This window comes from Lepeophtheirus salmonis, chromosome Z (assembly GCF_016086655.4).
Source record: "Lepeophtheirus salmonis chromosome Z, UVic_Lsal_1.4, whole genome shotgun sequence".
Taxonomy (NCBI): Eukaryota; Metazoa; Arthropoda; class Copepoda; order Siphonostomatoida; family Caligidae; genus Lepeophtheirus; species Lepeophtheirus salmonis.
Window position 1 is genome coordinate 20,197,749 of NC_092584.1, and position 17,721 is coordinate 20,215,469.

Consider the following 17,721-nt stretch of genomic DNA (forward strand, 5'->3'; position numbering starts at 1 on the left):
CGTCGTTTGTTGGATTTTATTTGTGTAATATTTTAAGGCAAAAAATATAAAATTCCCTTTATTTGAAGGTTATTTTAAGAGGGATACGATTCAGTGTCGAAAGGTAAGAATATGCAGTTTGTATAACCTCGTTTAAACTCAACTAGCCAAAATGTTATCATTTTAAACGGAGGAGACAATTCACTCATAGTAGAATTCAGTTCAGTTGTTATATTGGTTGGGCTGAGGGCTTTACATAACGTTTTCTTTTTTTAGGGTCGGATACTTTGCATAATATGTATTTGAATATTCATTCATAAAAATATGAATCTATTAATATCTTTCAACATCCTAAATCAAATATGACATACTGGAACGACGTAACTCAATGAAAGACATTATTCTATTGAAGTCAATCTACATAGGTTTGCATCTCCTCCGTCTAGAGAAGAAAATATACTAATGTATAAGGATTTCAAAGAAAATTCTTAGGTCAAAGGTCAAATGGAGTGATTGGTATACTATCACATTTACTTATAATTAATCAGTGCAACTCCATCTCACCAATTAGAGGAACACTTTAAAAAAGATTGGTTTAAATTTAAATAATCTAGGTACCTAGAGTTCTTTAGTTCCTACTCATATACTGGACCTATTTTATTTCATTCAAGTTTTAGTTAAAAACTAACAATTCCGTTAAAACTTAGATTTTATTTTAAAATAAACCCAAAAAAAAACATTTTCAGTTATAGAAAAGGAAAAAAACACAAATCCCACTTTGTATACAGTAAGTAGATATATACCGGAATTACTCTGAGGGCAATCCTCAATTCTACTCGTAGTTCAACAAGGTCTTACACTCCCTAGAAAACTCTCATTGTTTATTTCCGTCTTGCATGAGCATACGCACTAATTTTTACTTTATACTTAGATGTTCTATCTTTAAGAATTAAATAATAGTTGTACCAGCTTTCGAAAATAAAAATCTATTCGGATTACTAACTAGAAATAGCCGTTCCCGCTTTCTAGGACATATTTTATACAACTCTTCTGATCAATTCATGTTTTTTTTTTTTTTCTTTTTAAAGTAAAATCCCAATGTTAAAACCAGCAGTAACCTTTGTATATTTTTATCAACTCTCGACTTTTTCACTTATGTCACCTTATTATTGTTCTTGAATGTTGATTGGTTACAAAATACACAAGTATTAGCTGTTGTGAAGGTCAAGAATAAACTATAAAATCAAACGTAGGCAAGCAATTAGAGCGAATTGGCTTATGATCACAATATAATTTTTTAATTTTCCTTTTTTAGGAATAAGTTGAGGTCATGGCTACGGAAGGACTCTTGGAGAACGCGAGAAGGCGGATCTAAAACTTGTAGTATTAATAAATCAAGACTATTTTTAATATATGCTGCCTATTTTATGATTTTGCGGAGATATATTGAATTAATGCTATAAAGAGGAGATCCTCCTAGTAACATTTATAATAACATTCGTTTTGCGAAAATATCATAATGATACTTAAATTCATATATAATTATTTTATAATGCATTTTTAAAATAATTTACTCTAAAGTATCCAAGAATTCTTCTTTCAAAGGAACAGTGATGAAAATCGTGTAAATAATGGGCATGTTAAAAAAAAAGTAGAGGAAAATCAACCTGCTAACCCTGACAATTTTAGCAATGTTTTGGATGAGATGAGCTACAATCAGCTGTGACAAGGTTAGAGGTTGAGAAGAAGATAAACGAGGACATTGGCAAAAATTACTCATATGTCGATCCCCAAATCTACTCTGAGCCCAACAAGGACTTACATTCACAACTCCACAACAAATCCTCAGGATTACACTCCGCCTTTTATGAGTACATGCGAATATTCAGTCAGGTTTTGAATATTTCGGAAAGGATGTTCACTACTCAGGAATAATGACAATTACAAAGGAAAAGAAATTGCATTCTTCAGATTACAAATAAAAAAACGGGCCAGCTAAAACATTCACAGTATTGACCCTCGCCCAACATTTTTCCTTTTTAAATACTAATCGATGTTTTTCTGTACAAAAATCCCATCCGTAATTATTGTATAAGGCCACTTTAATTAAAATGTATGTTATTTTTTGTTTTTAACTGTCAACCTTTCTAATTCTTTGCGTCTTATCAGTGCTCTCAACGTTGAATATGTTCCTAAATTAGTCGCCCTTATTCTTCTCTTTTGACTAGAGGAGACTCACTCTATCAAATACCTCCCTTCCCCACTGGCAGCGTGCCTAGCTGGAGGAACATGTAGCAGCTTCTAATTTTAAGCTAATCAGAATTGAAAGCTACTAAATCATATCTTCCTTGCCTTGAGTGTCCACTCTTTGCCTAGAGTACTTTAATTGTATGTATAACCAAGATTAATAGAAATACAAGGTTAGACCATCATGTAATCAGGCTTACCAGAATTTTCAATCTGATGTATTGTACCGACTGCTGGGCAAGACAGGTAGATTTTGACCCCAAAAAAACGCAGCCTCTTATAGTATATGACGTCACTATTACTAGAATTTTCTATCTAATATATCGTACCGACTGGTGGGCAAGAAAGACAGATTTTGACAATACACGCAACCACTCATCTGCTATGAGGTCACTATTAAAAGCGTGGTGGAAGTCAAACATCAGTTGTACACGCGTTATGATATAACCTTGTATGACCGTTAACCTTGTACAATGCATACTAGAATAATAAAAAAGAGAAGATTTTGAACCGCTCTTTAACTATATCCAGGCGGTTTAGTCCTTCTGATTTATTAATTAATGAGTACCATTGGTAATGTGGAAGGATCTCTTCCTACAAAACCATTTATATATATTTATCTTTATCTAAACATCATTCCTATGAATTCATATCTTTTCATTTTTATATCTTAGCCACACGCCTTCTACTTTAATCTTGTATCTTCTGGGTTCTCATGTCTGACTTGATGAATATAATCTATTTTATTGGAGGGTTGTTCATTGTACAGATGCACCTTAAGATCAAGTTCAGTGGCAGTAACATTTACCCCTTGAATCAAAGTCCATAGGCTCAAGAGTACACGAGTTACTCTGGATCTTTCCTGGAATTATTCCATGCTCCAAATGCTACTATAAGAATTCAGAACTGAGGAGTATCCTAAAGATACAGAGTATTCAAATAAAAGACCTATGAGAGAGTTCTCATCCTCCATCAACAGCTCCTTCATTGAAACTTTCACCGTCAATTCCTATTAAAATCAACTTCACTTTGTCCCCTACTCCAAGAAAATTATATTATTGATGTTAATCCTTCCGTGTCCTTGATGTAAAGAACGATATTACCCTCTTGGGATATATCCACACAAATAAAATATTCACCAACTATAATTAAATGTTTCCCATAACACTTTTTAGAGTGTATTAAAAGTTGTTTTATAGAAGGAAATTAAAAAAAAATTAAGTATTTATAAATATTTATGGATTCTTTATTTTTTTTATTCAATATGTTTGAGTATTAAGATTTCATTTTGGGTTTTTTACTATATTTTTATTATGTTGTGTTTGTATCCTTTAGTTTCATTCAGAGAATAGAGGTTGCGAGACCCTTCGATTCTTAGTTGTGAAGATATTATTGATAGGAGTTATTTCTTTTAAATCATTGTCAATAATAATATATGATAAAACACATTCTTGATAACAATTAGCTTACTACAACTACCTTGGAGCTGGTTCTTTTGTTTAATTTTTCGTTTTTAAAATAAGATTGCGGGATATCCATGTTTAAATCTGTTGAATAGTCAAGCAACGTTAAGTATAAAATGAATTAATTTGAAAGGATTAAAGAAACATAGGATTTAGGAGCAACGAATAATGTTTATTTTAAAGACAATTTGGGCATTAAAATCTATGAGAGGAGATTCTGATGTTGACAAAAGAAGGAAGTGTTTGGAATATAAATTGGAAGTTATGTAGATAGATTTTTTGTTGTCGATTGAACCCATCTATTAAGGCCTATGCCTCACGCTTCTTTCTATACAGGTGTGCAACACTCCTTTTACGAACAATGTACGCACATGCAATCAAAAATATAAAACATCTTTGTATGAACATATGACCCTCTAAGTAATATATAAGCGAGGTCATTGACGATGAGCGTATTCTCTACATAAAATTAACATTAGGAGCATTAGCTTCATTATGATACAGCTCAACGTATCTGAGTAGGTTAATGGTACTCCTAATTCAGGGGTTAGAAGTAGGGATGGGACCAAGTATATTGGGTGTTCGGTAAAATGATTGTAATATCTTAGGGTAATATCGTTGCGTGTAAAAATTCTCGTGAACATTAGCATTGTCAGACAAAAAATTTGTGGATGTTAGTTGAAATTCAATATCCGAAATGGTGAGAGAGCACGCATTGGAGACCAGGGCCAAGTCTGTTGTTGTGTCAAGAAATATTGGATCTGGTCCGGACACATTCCCGTAAGAAGTGACATATCAAACATAGATTACTCAACATCTGGATAGACACTAGCCACACAACGTCCTCGACAGAGCCTTGAAAATTAATAATGAATCATTCTTACATTTAATAAGAATTGTAGAATAGAGAAGAAGTAATTCTTCTTAAAAAGTGATGAATCATGAACGCGGAGACAGGCACTTATCCCATCGTCCACCCTCATTTGTGGTCTAAGTAATCAATCATGGAATTGCGGATCGTCTGGTGAAAGATTTTGACAGAAAATTTCATTTTTTCGTTGTTGAAATTTGGGTGTTTCAAAAATAATTATCAAGTAGGATTAAATTATGTCGAAGAAAGAGTTTGTTTGTTCTACAGGATTTCCTTCTATCCCTTTCAGATTCAACTTCTAATCGCAGATCTCCTTTATTAGTGAGTAAAGGAAGAAGAATCTCTTAATGCATCTCATCAAAGGAAGACATTTTAGAGGGAATTTGCATGACATAGAGATGCCATTTTTAGTTCTTTTGCAGTTCTTCATATTGATCATGTATTAGAGAAGAGCGTCTCTTGTTTTCATCTATAATTGACTTAATATTAAGTAATTAAGGTTTCACCTCTTATAAAATTGATTTGATCTCCCTTTTCAAATGGATTAAAAGTGTTAAAAATAGTGTTTCTTCTTTGATTTCCAAGAGGAGTATATGTTTTTAATGAACCTATTATCAAGGATGCGTCATCCTCTTTTGTACATATATAAGTATGTAAAAGATATTTGCTTGAATATGTACATTTAACCTCAGGAATTTTAAGCTTATATTATCAATCAAGAACCTAATTGTGGAGTACTCAACATGTTATCTATGAATTAGTCCATTTTTTTACTATTTTAATGCAAGAAATTGATATTATCGCCACTACTCAGACTAAAGGCACGGCACATAATTGCTATGTCTTTCATTTAAAATTCGAAACAGTAATGGTTATAATGGAGAGACTGCGAGTTTTCAAAGTGAATAGCTCATCCAGATGTTAATTAATCCATGATTTAAATTAGTTTATTCCTCATAAATAATAATTTAATATTAGGAAAGAATTGAATAACTTCTACTAACTGATAGTGAGTCTTTTTTTTTTCCTGTTTCTTTTTGGAGGAAAGGGTCTGAGACCTGTAAGAGTAACTGTATGTAAATTAGAAACCTTAACCCCCTCTTCCTTTCGTAAAAAATACATTTAATTAATATTAAACATGAAGTTCATATAATTACAGTCCTTTTATTAAGCATTAGATTTCACAAATTGATATATTATATGTTACTTTTCCATTTTTTCCCCCTTCCAGGGGTCGATAAATTAGGATGAATATTATCATCACATTACCTTATGCAATCGACATCCTAACCTACAAACCCAATTTCTGGAAGATGCTATATGAAAAAGTGTAAATCTTGAGCATTTTTTAGTATGCTAGTTTGTTTGTTTTTTTTGTAGGCAATCTCAACAGTATGTTACATTTTTAAAAGCTGTAATCATTATTCTTTCATTCTTGAGGAGGGAACATCAAAGTATGAAATATAACCAAGATTGTACCGTGTCTGTGGAAATTCCACGGATTCCACGACTTTACAGACTATACCTAGGTTTTAATTAAAGATAATTTGATGTAAGGATCAAATCCCAAGCCGTTTGATGAAACAATTAACAGATTAACAAGTTGAAGATCCATCCCACACCAGCATGTTTATTCAAAAATACATTAAGTGCAAACTGGGATAGGATGGAAAAATAATATTTTGGCCACCTCATTGCTGAACCTGAGCCTTCCTGGATTTCTCCATCTGGAAGCAGGTGGAGACCAAGACCTGTGCTGTCTTTCACAACAATATTGACGATGTTAAGACTATTATTTTCGAGGTGTGGAACCCCATTCAGGACAATCACCTCATGAAGGCATGGTCCGTCTTCAAGAAGCGTGTGGGCATGTGCATGTCAGGTAAGGGGTCAATTTCTGAAAAATGAATATATAAACAACTACTTTTCGTTAGTATCATTTAAAACTGCATCACCCAGAACAGCATCTTTAGCCACAAGTTAGTTTCCTAAATATTCGCGAAAATATGTTTCACAAGAGTTTGGTGAGATTTCCGATATTACGTGCGCTGATACACAATTTCATTCATTACCAATTACTTGACTGTTTTCAATTGGCCGATTATTTATTGATTTTCCAGTAGATACTAAATACATATAGTTAAAATAAGCCCAGTACACGACACTAATACTTCTAACATTGTAAAATATGACAGGCTATACTGCTTTACCCCTTCAACTTCAATTACTATATGTTGGAAATAATCAAGGGAAAACGCTTATTACATATGCCATAGATGTAAATACTGATACATTGGGGGTTAATGAGGGAAGTCTTACAAAATAAAACTTTTCTCCTTTTGAAACAAACCTTCTTAAATAACTGACGGAGCAAGCAAAAGAGAAGTTGCTTCTTTTTTGAAAATCCCGAAAATTCAAAAATAAACTTTATTTTATCAAGAGCTTAGACAAGCATTGCCTTTAATGGCAGCATTACTATATCCGAGAAACTACAATCCTCAGAGTGAAAAGGGATTTGGTAATTATTTATAAAACAAATCATTGCGGACTGGGATTATAAAGCAATAGTAGCTAGCAAGCCTGTGTCCCGTCTCGATTCTTTCATTTAAACGGTTTCAGTGTCGGTTTTTTTTATACAGACTCAGTTTGGGTCACTAGCACTTAAAACAAGGAGCGTCGCTAGAAAATTTGGGTCCAGGAAAAGGTATTAGATACATACAAGACCGCAGCTACCTTATACTTAACGCCCAATGTTCCAGCAGGGACTCCGAAAAGTAAAGTTGCCAAAGACAATGAGGTGAGATTCGGGAGGGGGGCACAGGAAGATAGAGAGTTGAGGATTCTTTTCAGTCTACAAATATATAGTACACATGCTTTGTAAAAAGAGGGCTTCAGCTAAAAATGTATATGTATAAGGGACCTTGGCATAGTTAGGTTTGGAAAACCCAGGCTTAAAATATGTTTTAGTGTCCCGACAATCTTAGTAAAGGACCCGGATGCCCCCTCCTTCCCTCTTTTATTTAATCGTCTGCTGCTTAAAGCCACTTTTCCAGATCAATAAGAAGCCCTTGGCTATTTGGAACTTAGATACAACTGTATTACCCTGCCGACGTAAAAAAATAATTGGAAAACACTGCAATTGCACAAAAAAAACCTAAGAAAATTGACTTATCGATTAAAGCTATTTTTTTATTATTATATATTGTATTTTCCTTAGATATACTCTATAGGAACAAAAGCCCAAGAATCTTAAGAAATAGATTACGGTCTCGGTTCGACTTTGTCGGTTCTGGTTCTAGCAGCTCAGAAACCGAGACCGATAAGGACACAACCTTCGTAGCTAATGCTGTGGCATTCCTTATTTATTTGGTCCAGTCCAGTTTTGGGACTTCGGACTGTCAGCACTAGAATCGATTAAAAGAAGAATGTATAATGTTGAGGGACTTCATCAAATACCGAACTTTATAAGTTGTAGGACTGATATGTAGGACAGAACTGGACCGGACTGCGACTGAATGGGACTGCTGTTGTCATTCTTATATAAGGACCGACACAACACTAGTTGTAGCTAAACGACAAAAAAACAAACCGATTAGCAGCTTTTTCCGATTACCAATTAATCGGCAGCATTTCATAAATAGGACATGAGCGCTGTTACATATATGAGTTTGTAAACAAAGCGAAAGAGAGTGGCGCCGTCTTGCGGTTAAATAATAAGACTCCCTGAATGGTAACATTAATTAATATAAAATATATGTAGGTGTATTTTAATCACATGAAGGGCGCTTTGAATTTTTATTTAATTGAAAATGAAGAATAAATAAACCCTTCAATTTTATTTATGATTTATTTTGCACACCCAAAATAAAGACTGTCACACCACCTAGCGGATCATTTTAGTTATTTCATGCACTATTAGTTGTGATTAGAGATATACCATCCTTACTCTAAACCTTTTCTCCGACAAGAGAAAGAAAAAAGGACACAAAATCAGTACGACATAAAATGTATGTAATATTTTGTGTTCGCTGTCGATTATTATATTTATCTTTAAATTGTTAGTTGTCTGGCTTTTGATTGGTTGAACTTGAAATTGCAATTTGAAAAAGCTATAAATTTTTTTGTTTAACTATTAAATATGTAATAATAATTAGTTCCTAGATTAACAAAGACATTATTAACATAATGATGTAGGGTCATTTTCCCTTCTCTCTTTAGGGTACAAGCTGCAAGAAACAATATAAAAACGGCATGGTGTTTAGACAGTTATTTTAAAATTAAATTTTTTGGTGACCTTTTTATTTAAGGTTAATACTTTTTCTGGAAATTCTTTCACGTTGTGTATATTTATAAATTATTTCTTACATAGGTTACGTATGTACTTTCTGAATTATCTCAAATATGTAGAGTTGGCATTTTTGTAAGGAAAGATCCATGTTTAGAAAATAGAAAAGACGGTTCTTTATTCATTATTGAATAGTTCATCATGGTGTTAAATTCTCCTTCTGAAGTAAATATTCTTGCTTATCTTTTTGTATAAACTATAAAATAGAATAAATGTAAATCTTATTATAAAGGGTTGTCCTCTTTATAGGAGTAATTCATTTCCTGCTCCTAAATCTCATAATTGGCAGCTGATGTCAACAAAGTTCTTAATTCAGGTGTACCATATGCTTCGCTCCCGCCTTCTAATAGTGCACTTTTTTTTCTTTACAAAAATGGCAACCCTACTAAAAGACTCCTGGAACTTCCAACAGACGTGAAATACCTATTTACTACACTGTATTTATACGTAATATGGAAAGGGAACACTAATATATTTTCTATTTTAAAAGTATGTCAATCAAAGTAATAAAAAATTAAATTCCCAGGAGAAAAGTAACATTTTTACCTGCTTCATATTATTCCCTCCTGCATTTGACGTTCATGTGTGAGGTCCATCAACAAAAAAGCAAGCTAGCATGATTTTTTTTTTAAACGAGTCTGAATTACCTTTTCTTATATTATTCGGAACTGTTCTTTAGAATCGTCCCAAATTGCACTTCAAGGTCACAAAAAATAACGATTGCAATTATCTAATATGATAAAAGGGCCGTCAGAAGACAACAGAGGAAGGAGGGGCCCTCCAATAATTGAGATTTTGTATAACAAAAATTTTACTCCGTTTTTTTCTTTTACAAAAAGAGACAAAAAAAGTTTTACAATATTTTTTCATACTGAGCCAAATTATAGCTAAATAAATATACATAAACTAGAATAATCTAGTATCTATATTGAGGGCCGTCGCCATGAGGATTGTGATACCCATATATTATTTGAGTTGGGGAAAATGGGCCTTATCTATATTATAAAACTTTTTAAGATCACAATAAAGTAAGCCTCATTTTCGATAATAAATTCACTTTTCTAGTTAGCAATCTGAACAGAGTTTTATTTTTATTTTACGTAGCTCTTATCATTATTTAATTTTTGAGAAGGGAACATCTTAATATTAATTAATAACATGTGCGTCTGCTAATGAAAGATGCTGAGTAACAACGAGGATTTGCTCGGGAAATATAAGTGTAAGTCCTTGTTATACTCAGAGTAGAATTGAGCAAAGTTTTGGCAGTTCAGGTTCAGCGGTACTTTTGGTCTCCGTTCTTTCATTTCAACGGTTTCGATCTCGGTACCGGTCTTTGGTCTCGTTTCTTTCAGTTTGGTAAAAGGCACATAAAACAAAGAAAATTCGGGCCCAGGAAAATATATTAGATACAAGGCCGCAGCTACATTATACTTAGTGCCCAAAGTTCCAACAGGGACTCCGAAAAGTAAAGTTGCCCAGACAATGGTTTTCAATGTGGGGGTAATGAGGGGAGATTCGTGGGGGGGGGCGCAGGAAGATAGATAATTGAGGATTGTTTTTAGTCTACACATACATAGTACAGATGTTTCGTAAAACGGGGACCTTAATTTCTTTAATCTCATGGCTGATTACAGCTGATCTAATAAATTGTCATGATAGCTAAGCAGCTCTCCTTCCAAACATTCTTCAAATTATCAGGGTGACTACCCATTAATTTTTGGTTTCTTTTACTTTTACATACCGGAAGAACATATTTTATGCATCAATGGTCATGTAAAAATTTTTATTTGATGGATCTTCTTATACAACCCACCAGTTAAAGGATACAATGTGAATTCGTTGCACTTGCAACCTAGAACAGTTTAGATTAAACTACTTGAACTGCTCAGAATATTAATTTACAAACAAATACAATATATTTTTTATCATCTGTTTACCCACTGTCCTCAGGTTGGATATTTCTACTCTATGAAATTATAGTTAATATTCTTGGGTATCTCAAACAGAGTGGCAGTGTCGTAACTACGGGGAAGGGTCATTCCTATCCAAAACAATGCTATCCCCCTCCGACTACAATAGGAATATATAGATAATTTAAACTATATTATTATAGAAATGCTGAATTTTGAATAAATTCTAAATTATTGTACTTCAACATGGTTTCTTTTAAGCAAATGGTCTGTTCTAAAAAAAATAGAAATATGAATTTCAGATTTTAGGCTTCTGTAAAAATGTTATTTTAAGGCAGTCAACCGGCAAAGAAAAATTCTAATCATGGCCCTGGCCCGTCCTAGAATTTTGAGCGTTAGTCCTTGGATATAAGTCTGCAGCGGCAAAGGATAAAGTTATACGTGCTGTGGACTCGTCGTTATCAATTATGTTTAGTGAGTATACTAAATGATAATGGCAAGAAACTAGATGATACAACTGATTAAACGGCCATAAAATGGAATAATTAAGATTATATTATTCTATTTAGGTAAAATGATTTTCCAAAATTAAACGAGGTGAAATGAGCGTCGAAGTCGATGCACGCAGTAGATCTCCAAAAGAGGTAGTTCCCAACGAAAACATCAGAAAAGTTCCAAAATAATTTTAAATGATCGTAAAGTGAATTTGATCCGCATAGATAAAACTTTAAAGATATAAAAGGAACATATTGGACATATTTTGTATGTATATTTCTACATGATCTAGGTTTGTGCAAAATAAGTGGCACGGAAGCTCAATATATTAAAAACAACATGTCCATGATTCGGAGGATTTTTTAGCAAAATTCAAGTTTAAAATACAAATTTTCAGACGATATGTGACTTTGGATGAAACGTGGTTCCATTACTACACTCCAGATTACAATAGACAGTCAGTCAAGTGGATTGCACGCAATGCACCGAATCCAAAGCGTAGAAAGATCTAACAGTCAGATGGAAAAATTGTGGCATCAGTATTTTGATAATTACATGGTATAATATTAATTGATTACACCAAAATCATAGCATTGTTGGAGCGTTTGAAGTCTAAAATCACAAATAACCGGTTCCATTTGAGGAAGAAAAAATGGGCTGTTTCACGAAGACAATGCACCGTATGACACATTCCTAAAAAGTATGCGAAAAATATATGGAATAGGCTAAGAATTTCTTCTTCATGTCCCTGAAAAAAAAATTGGAGGTAATAAAGAGGTGATCGCCAAAAGTGAGACCATTTTGAGACAAAAAAGAAATCGTACTCTGGCATTGGAAAATGGTATGAACGCTATAATCATTGTATCGCCCTCAAAGATAACTATATTGAATAAATAAAACGAATTTTGCCTAATGAATAATAAATGAGGTTCTCTATTTTAGTCTATGAACTTTTCAGCCGATCTGTTATTATTTCATGTCAACTCATCCAGAGAGGAGGGCATAATTAACCCACCTAGTGAGAATGTACAATTATCATAATTTGACATAAAAATTGTGGTTCTAATTGTTACAGTTATTATTTTGAAACCGAATTGACCGAAATAATAATATATCTATGAACCATTGGGGAATGCATGATCATTTTAAAGAGAAATAATGTATAAGATTCATTGTTTGTACAAATCACGTGAATGGTCAAGTGCATGTACTTAGGGGTACACGTCATATACAATATATTTAATCTTTACTTTGTAAAAAAAAAAAAGTCAACGTCAAGGCATCCCATCCCTCATTACTAGTAATATATCCATTTGATGTGTTGGCATATTTTTATACTCACTACGCACAACAGGTTCTATCTAAATAGGCCCAACCCATGTCCCAATTCAAAACAAAAAGATGAGTCCTTTATACTATTTACTTACTGTATGGTGTATTGGTAGTACCATCATTTTTTTTAAGGATGGTCAGGTTACAGTTATGTTCCAGAATTAGTTATGTACTATTAGATCATAAAATATTTCATTACTGAAGCCATTGTTGTCCGAGGATACTCTATGTGAATGTATATGATACCCAATGGGGCTCATCAGAGTACCTATCTATGTACAATCTCTTCGTAAATAAAAATGTATTTCCTTTTCTCTGACATTCCTGATAGTTAGGACATAATGTATAATAGCATTAGGTGAAGATGAGCAGGCCTGCAGCCTAAGATATAATATGTACGCATCGTTAGAAACCATTTCCTGGTTTCTTGTAAAAAAGAAACAACTATCTCTAACGGCAAATATACAAACTAACATTTATTTTGATAAGTAAAAGATTGGATATATTCAAACTATTAAACAATTACTTTATCATGTATGAAGTTCATTATTCTTTTGAGTTATAATATAATATAAACTCAATTTACTTCTCCCGAAAATTAGAGCAAATACTCATAATGAGATCGTCATTACAATCCCATTTGTCGTTATTATACATACATGTGTTCGACTTGAAGGAACGAACATTTTTCTTTGCAGTATTGTGTACTAAATATCTGATATTATTTCATGTTTGACTGCATAAAGAAACTTCCAACAAACACACACAATTATTTAAGAATTCAAAAATAATAATTACATACAAATCAATAAGCATCTTACTTAGAGGATTAAGTATATATACATTTATACCTATATATTACCTAAATGAAACGTAGCAAAATAAATAAAAAATACCTGTGATTCGTGTAGTACTTAACGTTCTAAACGCACGTCAACTCTACTCAACTCCTTTTTTCGGCCGGTGCGAGGCTTTGAGCTGGAGTAAGAGGAAGGGGGCAAGAAGCTGAATGAGAGAAAAGAAGAAGAATTCAAAGCTGAGGCAGCAGCAGAAGGAGAAGGAAAAAAAAGGGGAGAAGAAAAAGATCCACGTCAACTTCATCATCTTTTCATCACAAATAATAATTATTATTACTACTAGTAAGACGAAGGAATCCCAAAGTAGTCTGGAGTGATGAATGTCTTTCGACTTTGTGGAGATTTATCTCATTTAGCTGCTATTATAGTATTACTTATCAAAATATGGAAGACACGATCTTGTGCCGGCATCTCGGGTGAGTTAGTTTGGAAGTCTTTTGAAGTGGATCTGCTCTGAATGACGTCATCTTAATCACATTATATTTACTGTGAAAATCCGTAATTACCTAAATTATCATGACGTTTTCTTCTCATTCCAGGACGCTCTCAGATTCTATTCGCTTTCGTCTTTATCACTCGCTATTTGGATCTCTTTACAAACTTCATCTCCATTTATAACACGGCCATGAAGGTATTTTTCCTGGCCTCAAGTCTCGGAACCGTGTATTTGATGTATGCCAAATTCAAGGCCACCTATGATCACAATCATGACACCTTTAGGTACATCTAGCCTTCCTAATCTCTCGTATTCTTTATATATGCACGCACTGTGCATTGGGACTTTATAAGGAATATCCCTTCTTTTATGAAGGGGGGATATTCTTCCATCACCTTATTTCATATTTAATTTGTTCAATATTCTATTGCAGAATTGAATTCCTTTTGCTTCCCGTAATCATACTCGCCCTGGTTCTTAACCATGAATTCGCCGTCATGGAAGTCTTGTGGACTTTCTCCATCTATCTCGAATCTGTTGCTATTCTCCCACAATTGTTTATGGTATCCAAGACCGGTGAAGCGGAATCCATCACTTCTCACTATTTATTCGCTCTTGGCTCTTATAGGGCTCTCTATATTTTGAACTGGGTCTACAGATACTACTTTGAGGGTATGTAGTACACACCTGACGTTTTTGTTTGATGAGTATTAAAATATGTACCAATTTCATTGCAGGATTCTGGGATATTATTGCCATCGTAGCCGGCTGCGTTCAAACCATTCTTTACTGCGACTTTTTCTATCTGTACATCACCAAAGTGCTTAAAGGCAAAAAGTTACAACTTCCCGCTTAATTGATTGTATATACATATATATCCTATGTCTTTAAATCTCTCCAAATCCCATCGTCATCATTTTTCTTAATATTATAATTATTTGATTCACGGAGAGAATGTGCATGAAGTGTGGTGGTCGTTTGACGAACGAAAAATATGATAGTTGAAAAGATGAAGTAATTTTTTTTCCACATTTTTTTTTTTTTTTTTTTTGTATTAAGTTTTTTTTTGTCCTGTTAATAATTTATTACTTTTTTTAATAGAATTATGACTATTTTTGTAAGGATCAGCACTTGTTTTCTTTTTCTTTTATAAAAAATGGGTTTATAATAGAGTCTAGCTGAGAGTGTTGTTTTTGATTTATGCAACCCTTCTACGCCTAGTAAAAAAGATACCACCTTTCACAATTCAAGGGTTATTAAAAGTAATAAGTAAAAAAAGATTATATTTTTATTCAATTCAGAGAGGCACATCATGTTCTGCAAAAGTCAAAGTTTGATGTTTTCTAAAGATGTCAACTTATTTATTAATATATATATTTTTTTTCCCATACCATCTTTCTTGTTCTTCTTCTTCTTTGGAATGAAGAGGTCTATAAAATGAAAGTCTTGTTACATATGAATTTTTAAATAAATAAAATCCACGTTTACCACTTGTTTATATAAAGTAATATTATATACAACATTTAATGTGTCAGTTTTTGAACTATTGAGTTTAAAGTAATAATAACTAATTAATTATTAATCAATAAATTTGTTAATTGACTTTGAAGAAGAATTACCATTTATTGTAGTCTATGTAAATAATTACCCCGTTATCGTGTAAATAATATCTATCAGATGTTCCAGATCACTTAAAGTCTTTAAATACTCTCAATGCCTTTTAAAACGACTTCACTCTTAGGATGTAGAAGGAAACGCTGGCAGTTATAATAATCCTATTATTGTTTGTTTTTTGCGTACATCAGAAAAGCCAGGCCCATAAAATTTACTCCAATTAAAACAAATCATTATGAAAAAAAATCAATATTTGTCAGTTTTTCTTCAAGATATTGGATAAAAACTCTAAGGGGTAAAATAAATTTTTTCTCTCTCATCTTGTTAATGATGAAGTCATTGTTTTCTGGTATGGGATACTATTTGAATTATTAATTATTTATGCTATCAATTGATAACATTTTTATCAATGTTGAAAACTCCCTCGGAGGATAAATTTGAGTTATTATAAGACTCATTAAAAAGGAGATAATTGCAATTAGTGCTGCAATTTTCTTTGTATTGTTTAATTTTCCCTATTTTTGCTATATAATAAGTACACTTCACATCTAGCATGTTTTTTTGACAGAACAGGGACTGAGCACTTTTGAGAGTGAATTTTTCTGTTCTGTAATATAAATCTGACCATTAGTGTTGTGTCAATCCTTATTTGGACTAAATACTGCAGTATTCAGTGTTCAGGCCTTAAAACTTAATAAGTTTGGTCCTTGATTACGTCACTCAACTTTTTTTAAATAAAATCTAGTACTAACAGTACGAAGGATTGGTCCCAAGGACTGTTAGGACCGATCCTAATACTGGACTCCACTGCACCTAATAAATAAGGACCGACCGACAAAAAACTACTGACCATATCTTAATCTAATATAATACATTAAAATTTAATCATTCAACACCTTAAAAAGGTATATTTTTGAATTTCTAACTATTGCTATCGTCCTGGAGAACGAGAACAGTTGCAAAAATTTGATGAGTTGCATATAAATACAGTTTAAATATATTCAAACAATAATATACAGATGTATCTATGTTATTTTACAATTAACCTAGTCTAAATCATACCAGCTTGGAGTAAAAGAGTCAAAAACATTAAGTTTCGCAATTGTCTCCCAATTTTTTAATTACTAATATTGATATTGTTCGAAGCAAATCATTTAGTATCTAACTCGTGGATACCTTTCATGAGTTGATTGAGAGGGATATGTTCAAATTATTCATATATATACACTAATGATCAGTGAACTTATTTCTTGAATGATAATTACTACTCTTTATTTATGACCCAGAAAATGAGGACCTTGATAATTCTTTCCATAAAGACACAAAATGTTATTTGAGTACATAATATATGTACTATTTTTAGTGTTAGATTCGAGCATTATTCGAACTCACCCGAATATTATTTGAAAAAAAAATTGAACACACAGATGCTCAAAACTCGAAATAGTCAAATAAAGTTTAAACTAAGGATGTCGAACCTTTAAATATAATGGGCTGCATTGCGATTTGAAATATTTTAATGGGCCACTGAGCCTCATAAACTAAATTTCATGAAAAATAGCTTCATAAAACAAAACTATTAAATACATATTTATTTCAAATTAGGGCAAATCCAAGGTTAAGAGCAATACAATGTAAGATCATCATGTAATCTGGCATACTTTAATTTTCAATTTGATGTATCGTATCGACTACTGCGCAAGAAAGACAGAGTATGACAAAACTCGCAACAACTCTTACACTATGACGTCAATATTAAATAGCGTGGTGGAAGTCAGTTTGGTATAACCATATATTTCTATTTACCTTGGGACAAATCTAATTTTTCAAGGGGGAAACTGATTCAAAAAAGGCAAAAATGTTCAATGGTACCAGCAGGATTTTTAAATTTTATTCTGCGTGGCACAATTTGGCCTGCAGGTCTACGGGTTAGACATTCCTGGTTTAAACAATACTAAAAAGGAGCTGGATCATTGCACGCTCATAAAAAATCAGTTGAAGCTGTGGAACAGTGTAGTAAAAAAAGGTTTTTTCTAACTTGCTTGAGCAAGCCATGAAATACTTATGTATTTTTTTAGCAACTTCGGTGCCAAACGAGAGGCTCTTTCAGTTTGTGGCATTGCAGCTCGGGAAATTCTATCAAGGAAGGAAGAAATTGAATTTGTAGTGATA

The 17,721-nt window shown here is 32.8% G+C and overlaps 1 protein-coding gene and 1 long non-coding RNA gene across 2 annotated transcripts; both read left to right on the forward strand.

The window, feature by feature from the left end:
* Positions 1-4,354: 4,354 nt before the first annotated feature.
* LOC139907307 (uncharacterized) lies at positions 4,355-6,706 on the forward strand. The gene is made up of 3 exons (XR_011783801.1): positions 4,355-4,783; positions 4,850-6,442; positions 6,495-6,706. It is a non-coding gene; the product is annotated as an uncharacterized lncRNA (long non-coding RNA).
* A 6,841-nt stretch (positions 6,707-13,547) lies between these two features.
* On the forward strand, positions 13,548-15,538 carry LOC121130237 (ER lumen protein-retaining receptor). The gene is made up of 4 exons (XM_040725992.2): positions 13,548-13,915; positions 14,039-14,219; positions 14,369-14,607; positions 14,673-15,538. Exons 1-4 carry the CDS (start codon positions 13,816-13,818, stop codon positions 14,789-14,791), a joined length of 639 nt encoding a protein of 212 aa, XP_040581926.1. The 5' UTR covers positions 13,548-13,815; the 3' UTR covers positions 14,792-15,538.
* Positions 15,539-17,721: the final 2,183 nt, after the last annotated feature.

What these genes read in the sequence shown, in the direction of transcription:
- LOC121130237 (XM_040725992.2), top strand. Translation starts at nt 13,816, where the DNA reads ATGAATGTCTTTCGACTTTGTGGAGATTTATCTCATTTAGCTGCTATT. An exon ending in CACAATCATGACACCTTTAG is followed by an intron (nt 14,220 to 14,368) that starts GTACATCTAGCC and finishes ATTCTATTGCAG; the next exon opens with AATTGAATTCCTTTTGCTTC. An exon ending in CTACAGATACTACTTTGAGG is followed by an intron (nt 14,608 to 14,672) that starts GTATGTAGTACA and finishes ATTTCATTGCAG; the next exon opens with GATTCTGGGATATTATTGCC.